General features: G+C 45.9%; 1 protein-coding gene across 3 annotated transcripts in view; it reads left to right on the top strand.

Annotated features, from left to right (window-relative positions):
- The first annotated feature begins 1,703 nt into the window (after positions 1 to 1,703).
- The window catches only part of Ptprk (protein tyrosine phosphatase receptor type K), a 510,436-nt gene continuing 504,576 nt past the window's right edge, over positions 1,704 to 7,563 (top strand). For 2 of the 3 annotated variants that reach the window (XM_052169636.1, XM_052169635.1), the window contains exon 1: positions 1,705 to 2,023. In XM_052169636.1, the coding sequence (XP_052025596.1) occupies positions 1,927 to 2,023 (97 nt within the window). In that variant the 5' untranslated portion in view covers positions 1,705 to 1,926. Of the gene's footprint in view, positions 2,024 to 7,563 lie in introns of all 3 variants that reach the window. The other variant, XM_052169637.1, reaches the window with a different exon arrangement.

Below are 7,563 nucleotides of genomic sequence, written 5' to 3'. Positions count from 1 at the left end.
TTGCACGTTTACTCAAACAAATTGCCAAGCCATGAACATCATTCAGGCGAGAATAAACAGACAAATTCGTATATGGACAGACAAGTTTCCTTTGCTTTTACTCTGGCAAATTCCTGCTATTTTCAGAAAGTTCTGCCAAGTCTTCAGAAAAGAAAAAATAATAGGTTTTTGGTTACCTGTGATCTAGCAAAGCTCTTTAGTGTAAGAAATAAGGAGACCCTTGGTAGAGTGTGCTTCAAGTTATAGGTTAATGAGCTAAGGAACGTTGACATTGTACCCGGAGGGAGACGACTGAACTATGTTGCACTGAATTGACAAGTGTTGGGCTGGTTTCGGGTACTAATGAGCAGTCATCAAGACTGTAGCTTAATGGAGTTTCTATCCTCAGCAAATAAAAAAGAAACCCACTTTCTTCCTTCTTGATCTATATATATATGTGCATAGAAGTGTTTATATATATATATATATATATATATATATATATATATATATATATATATATATGGTATACGGTTTCTTTCATCTGTTCCAAATCTAGTCATAACAGCATGTATTAATTACAGAAATATGTGGTTCGGTAAATGGTGAGAATGTTGTATTAAATTGAATTTCACGTCATTTTGATTTTAAAAGGCTAAAGATGTTCTGAGTGACTGACAGGTGCCAATCAAGACTATTATTAGCCGTTGCATATATAGCATCAAAATTTAAAAAAAAAAAAGAGTTAGGCTTATTCAGTTTTGGTCACATGTGTGTCATAATTTGCAGACACGAGGAAGAGTAAGCAACTGCACAGCGTTGCTACGGAAGCAAGAGAAGGTGACGTTTGGAGAAATAACACCAAGCTGCCAAGGTAGCAAAACTGACAGACTTCGTGGCTGTAACACAGCACTCAGCATTGGGTGCCTTCAGAGCAAATGTGCTCTGAGCAATGTGCTCATTGTTGGGATAAACTCCTTTTATTAAATACTTATTTCTTAAATAGCTACAAGACAGTAAAAATCAAAACAAAACCAAGCCCCCCGCTCTACTCCACCAGGCTATGCGAAGGCTGAGATGCTGGGAGCTTCCCAATGGCAAACAAACCAGAAAGGAGGCACGCCAGCTGTTCACGCTGGAAACTTACCCAACATTTTATTTTGGTCCAAGTTTTATTTATTTCCTGAACAAACGAGAGTAAGTTTTCAGTGGGGGTAGGGAGCCTTATTCCTTATCCTATCAATAAGGAAGAGTGGAATTTCAGTGCAGGTCGGCGTTTCAAAGGTCACATCTATGCTCCCTTTACTTCCTACCACAAGTCACGCCGGTGGGACCGCCACCTTGGGGACAGAACCCCAGGACGCCTCTCCTCGGGCGCCTCCTCCGTCGTCCGCCCACAGTACTCCCACACTCCTGCCTCTCAGAGTTGAATCTCCGGGATCAGGCAGAGAGCTGCGCCACGTCCCCCTTTCCCGCTCGCCGCCGGGGAGCCGCGCGGCCACCGAGCCCAGGTGGCGAACAAAGGCGGCGCGGGGCGCAGGGCGCGGGGCGCGCGGCCGGGCTGGCGCGCCTCTCTCTAGCAGGAGGCGGCGGTGGCGGCGGCGGCGCGCACCGGAGTCCGCATTCCTCCGAAGCTGCTGGAGCCCGCGGGGCGACGTCACCTCAGGCTCCGCCCCCCGTCCCTCCCCGAGCAAAGTAACTCTGGACTACCCTGAGCAGCCTCTGCCTAGCATGGAGAGCGGCGGCCGCGCCTGGCGGGCGACGCTGGAGACGCTTTCGCCCGAGAGGTAGTTGGCCAACGTTGCGCAAGGACGAAAGTGCTGGCGGGTGGCCGCGGCGTCCCCGCGAGCCCCCTACGAGGCCGGGCGGGCGGCCGGCTGGAGGATTTCGCCGAGATTCCCCCGGAGGCTCTTTGCAAAGCTGCTTGAAACTTCTCCCAAACTCGCCATGGATGTGGCGGCGGCGGCGCTGCCTGCTTTTGTAGCGCTCTGGCTCCTGTCCCCGTGGCCTCTCCTGGGGTCGGTCCAAGGCCAGTTCTCAGCAGGTGAGAGGTCAGGGTGGGGGGTGGTCTGGGTCTGTGGCTCTCCCCACTCTTGGACTCAGACTGGCTGACTGCGGGTGCTGGGGCCGGGGATCCAGGAGGCGTCCGCTCAGGGTGGGGGGTTGGCGGGTCCAGGTTGGAGCTCGGTCTGTCCTGGGAGTTTGTGTCAGGCGGGACGCAAGGCCGAGAGCTGTGCGCCCCCGGGCACAGGTAACTTTTCGGTTCTCGACCCATTGTTTCCGAGGCTGGCCGGGCGCGCAGACAGCCCAGGGTGTGCTGGATGGAGCGTGTGGCGACCGTGCTTTTCCTGGGTCGATTGCTCGGGAGTCAGGAGCAGTGCACACAGCCTTAGTGAAGTGAGGCTAGGGAAGTGAGGAAGAAAAAGTACTTAGTGCTCCCGGGACCACGATTCCATGGCTCGCTGAGCGGGCTGGTGGCTCTCTGTCTCCAGACTGTTCAAATTTTCCCCGGGAAGTCTTTGTGAGAATTGTGGGGACACTTAGGGACCAACCTCGGCGTGTTCTGCCAGGTGCTTTTTGTCCCGGGAATAACCTCCTCTGACTATTGTCCAACTACTTCCCGGTCCCTCCTAGAGGCTCCTTCCTGCTCCGCTGAGGGTTCGGAGTTGCTCCTGGACAGATTACAGAGCAGTGTGGAGTGTGTTGCATGTGTACGTTGGCGGAGTCAGTACGATGTTTGTAAATGTAGCTCTAAGGATAGATTCAGAGCTGTCCTGGGCAGCGCGTTCTGGGCTCCCATTCCCGGAAGGCTTACCCTGTTTATGGTGCGAAGCCACTACAAAGCTCAAATCTGTTTCACACCTCCCGGAGTCCGCCTGGGTGACCCGGGCTGGGCACGTTCGCTGCTCGCTTGGACAACCCCGGGAGCGAGACGCGATGCGATATTCCAGGCTATCCCCTCGAGTTCTAAGCAAAGCCGCTCGTAGATCCGTCCCAGGATTCCTGGTTTTTCGGACTGGTGGTCTCTGTTCCTGACCTGTTTTGATATCCTGCCTGTGCAGGTCGCTGGCTTCTGTGTATCTGTCGGCTCTGAAGTTTCACCTGGTGGACGCTGGGGAGCGGCCTCCCAGGTTTAAACCTCTGCCTCCCACAGGGCTTTACAACTTTTCTGGCTAACACACCCAGCCCAGCAAGGCTGGTGGGCGCATCCGTTGCTGCCTTGGTTCCCGTGTTGGTGAAACGCAGAGTGGCCAGAGGTGACGGGTAAACGCGACAGCCGCGCTCCTGGCTGAACCAACAGGATGGGAAGACAGAACTTACTTTGTACTTGACAATTTCATTGTTGAGACTGCCTGATTTCCTGGAAATACTCTCACCGCGATGTTTTCCGGAGCAAATCCTTCGTTGCTAGCTTCTCTGTCCCCCTCCCCCTTTGGGAGTTAGACCTCGGAGTCTGGTGCTTGAGTGTAGCCGCCTCATAGGCAGAGACTGAAATGGCAGCAGGCAAAGGAAAGACCATGTATCAGGGAGGTGTGCAGAGGGCACCAGCTCTATGCAATGAATTCCGACGACTTAATTTAATTTTCTGGTTTCTGTGTTTCCGAGTGTGTCTCTGCCATACAATGCTGTTAGTATTGGAGCCATGCTTGGTGTGACTCATTATATGCAGCAAGTTGAAGGGAGTATTGATTTCTACACAGTGCTTGTCACTCTACGGAGAGCCTAGCTTGAGAAGGCATGTTATTTGTTAATTGAACTCTACCAGTTGCATGATTAAACACTTGTATTTTGGACTACTGATGTCTTAACAGCTGATGGATATATTTTCCAACACGAGAGAAACTTTTCTCTTTTAAAAATGTTATTTATCATTGAATCACTGTGATCTGAGAGTGCCTCATCACAGGGTGCAGATGTGTTTCTGGGAGTTTATAATGAATGCAGACTCCACAGACCTGGCTCTCATCCTCCTGCTCTTCAGGATATGCATGTTTGCCCACAAACGAAGGTCTTTTATCTCTCGAGTTTAAAGTCAGATTGTACACCTATCTGTCTTTCTCCAGAGAATAAAAGTTGGTTTTGTAGTCATCTCTTTTTCTTCTGGTTGTCATAAATCATTTGGTATTGTAATGTCATTAAACTCCATGGCATAATTGTTAGAAAAAGCATTGACTTGGGATGAATTAGAGATTGGAAATGTTTTTTCCCTTGGGCTCCCCCCCCATTCTATTTTAAATGAGGAACTTTTGGAGTATTTTAAATGAGCATGCTTCAAAGAGCTGAAGAGACATATTTTCTAAATTTTAAAGTGCTTCATTCTACTAAATGTGCATTTTAAAACATGATCACCAAGGCTGGTTCACCACTTTCTGACAGTACTCTGTGGCTGTTGATGGGGGAAATGTAACTACACATTTGGGAGGATAGCATAGTTGGGAATGTATGTATGTGATATATACATTGGATCCCTGTGTGTGTCTCAGTCACACATTTAACACTTTCAGAGTGCAACCTTCTTTCTGTCTGCAGTTAAAGTGTAAAAAGTGCTTCATAGTAAACACCTTGAAAGCCAGGACTTTGTCAATACATTTTACCGTTCATTCGAGTCTCTGAAAATGACACTTGTATCTGTATTCTATCCAGGAAAACTGAAGTGTGGGAAACCAGTCTAGTTACTAGGCTATGTAGCTGGTACTGTTGGTATCACCGTGGAAGCAAGCTTATTGTTGAACTCAAACCCGACAAAACCAGTCTCACTTGGAAACTCAGCTTTCTCGTCTATAAAATGGGGATAATAATACCTGTCCTGACCTTTCCACATAGTTTTTATGAAGATCAAGTGAAGTCATTTATGTGTACTGTCAACTCTAAAGCATGGTGTAGCTATCTGGGGTGTAATCATCATAAATTAAGGTAGCCCAGTGCCAGAGTTTCAGCTTTTATGGCTTTTAAACTCTTAGAACTTTCTTCTCAGTGAGTATAGGCAAGGTGTGTGTGTGTGTGTGTGTGTGTGAGAGAGAGAGAGAGAGAGAGAGAGAGAGAGAGAGAGAGAGTTCTTCCACTAGTCATTCATTTTCATCATAATTGATTCTGACCATGAGTTTATGACAGAAATCATCTTTGATCAATTTGTAGCATACCCTTGCACATCTTTCAAAAATTGTACCTATGCAAAAGTCACCGTTAATACTCCTAGTATCATAACTACAGGAAAAAAAATACTTGTGAGATCTTGTTATTTAAGTAATTTCCTGGTTCAGCATTTTCTTAGTGCAGAGAATTGCATGTGCCTTTGGATGCAGTCTTAGCAATGACCTAGAGAGGGACTATTGTGTCTGTGTGAAGCAAGCCTGGGAACACTGCTGAAGATCCTGCCTTGGAAGAGGTCTTGGCGTGCATATCACCCTCCTCATCCCTTAGGGCCTTACAACTCATCTGCACAGAGCCACTTGCCTTGTGTCTGCCTTCTTGTCTCTAGTACAAAATTAATTTTCTCTTATTCTTATTGTCTACTGGGAAGAGACTCAGAGCCGGTCTGTGTTAAGGCTTGTCATTTCTTTTTCTAGTTTTGATTGACTGGTACCCTTCAGTGTCTAAACACATTAACATTTTAAACCGTACTCCCTCGTAACGATATGGACAATTCCAGGTCTGTTCTCTCCTCTCTCAGTGGTTCCCTTATATCTGAATTTCCTAGCTTGTGAGATGTCACTTTGTGTCTGGCCTGCCCAGACGGGAAGAGGCAGGTTTGCCTGCTGTTTGGTCCCTGGCACGTGTGCTGCTGACAGCTCTTCTCTTTGTGTTCATGAATGTGAATCTCAAAAATAAATCAATAAAGCAACCCCTCTCCTCCTCTGTCCCTCTTCTGCACTCCTCCCACACCGCCTCGCTGGTAACAGCCAAGCCCCACACGCATATTCAAAAATCAGAAGCTTTCTGTTTTCAGCAAAGATCTCTAGGAGCTACATTACAGATGTTCTTAAATACTAGACATGTGGCCAGTCCACTGCCCACATCCAAGACAACTCCCTCACATGTGAGACACGCTCCTGTGTCCAGGATCCATGTGTTAGCACAGATTTTTGGATCCTTAAATATTGTTTACATGCTATAGTTCCATGTAGAGAAAGTGTGTTGGCTCCCACTAATGTTTATCAACTGCCTTGTGCTGTTTCTGCCGGAAACTGTGTTTAGACAGAGTCGGTCATGCTGAGTGAGAATCTGCACTGATTCCATTTCCTAGACTTGTTCTTCATGGAGGGGAGGACAGGGACTTGCTGAAGGCAGAAAGCAGGACATAGCAAAACAGTTTACAGACAAAATGCATTGTATCTGTGTATGTGTGTGTCTGGGTTTATGTGTGTGTATGTATGTGTGTGTCTGTGTCTATGTGTGTGTATGTGTGTGCATGTATGTGTGTATGTTTATGTGTGTGTATGTGTATGTCTTTATGTGTGTGTATGTGTGTGCATGTGTGTGTATGCTTATGTCTGTGTGTATGTGTGTGTATGTGTGTGTATGCTTATGTCTGTGAGTTTGTGTGTTTATGTGTATGTGTGTATGCTTATGTGTGTGTATGTGTGTGTATGCTTATGTGTGTGCTTGTGTCTTTATGTGTGTGTATGTGTGTGTATGTGTGTATGCTTATGTGTGTGTGTTTATGTGTGTATGTGTGTGTGCATCTATCTATGTGTATATGCTTATGTGTGTGTGTTTGTGTCTTTATGTGTGTGTATGTATGTTTATGTGTGTGTTTGTGTGTATGCTTATTGTGTGTTTGTGTGTTTATGTGTGTGTGTATATGTGTGTATATGTGTGTATGTTATGTGTGTGTGTTTTTGTCTTTATGTGTGCATGTATGTGTTTGTATGTGTGCATCTGTGCGTGTATGCTTATGCGTGTGTATGTGTGTGTGTGTTGTGTATGTGTGTGTGTGTGTGTGTGTGTGTGCATACTTATGTGAGAACAATTACTCAATTTTCAGAAGAGGGAAAAGATCCCTATTTTCTGAGTTGTTTATTAGAATCAGCCTTTGCCTTTGTCGGACCAGATTCATTTCTTATTCTATGAATGTAAACATCTCCCTGTGTGCATCCCCCTCAGACTTTCCCTGCTGATCATGTGTGTCTGGTCTGCGTTCCTTTATCAAATGGTGTTTCTCTGCCTAAAAAGGTTATAATTGCTTTTGAACATGACTTGTTTTTTCATCAGAATCTATGCTGTTTGTCATGGTTACTGAAGAATTGTACAAAGCATATCTAGTTACCATATATCTTAAAATGGTATTTGATTATAAGCTAATGAATAATGCATCAATCAGACTTTTTAATTTCCACTGAAGCCCAATGAGCCTGCATAGCCATTGAATAATACTTTTTTTTTAGTAGCACAGATTGTTTCTTGTATGTATCTGTTTATGATACATGAGAGACATCATAGTCGTATTTTGTAAGAGTGGGTAAAAAATTTGAGTACCAAGTTGACTGATACTTTGGGATAAGTAGAATAATTTATGTACAACTGCACTTGGGAAATCTTTTTGGAAGTTGCTACATTTGGGTGTTTATGGTAGGAACTCTAAGG

This window comes from Apodemus sylvaticus, chromosome 23, assembly GCF_947179515.1.
Source record: "Apodemus sylvaticus chromosome 23, mApoSyl1.1, whole genome shotgun sequence".
In the NCBI taxonomy this organism is placed as follows: Eukaryota; Metazoa; Chordata; class Mammalia; order Rodentia; family Muridae; genus Apodemus; species Apodemus sylvaticus.
Note: the sequence above shows the minus strand (reverse complement) of the source record. Positions and strands in the feature narration are given on the sequence as shown.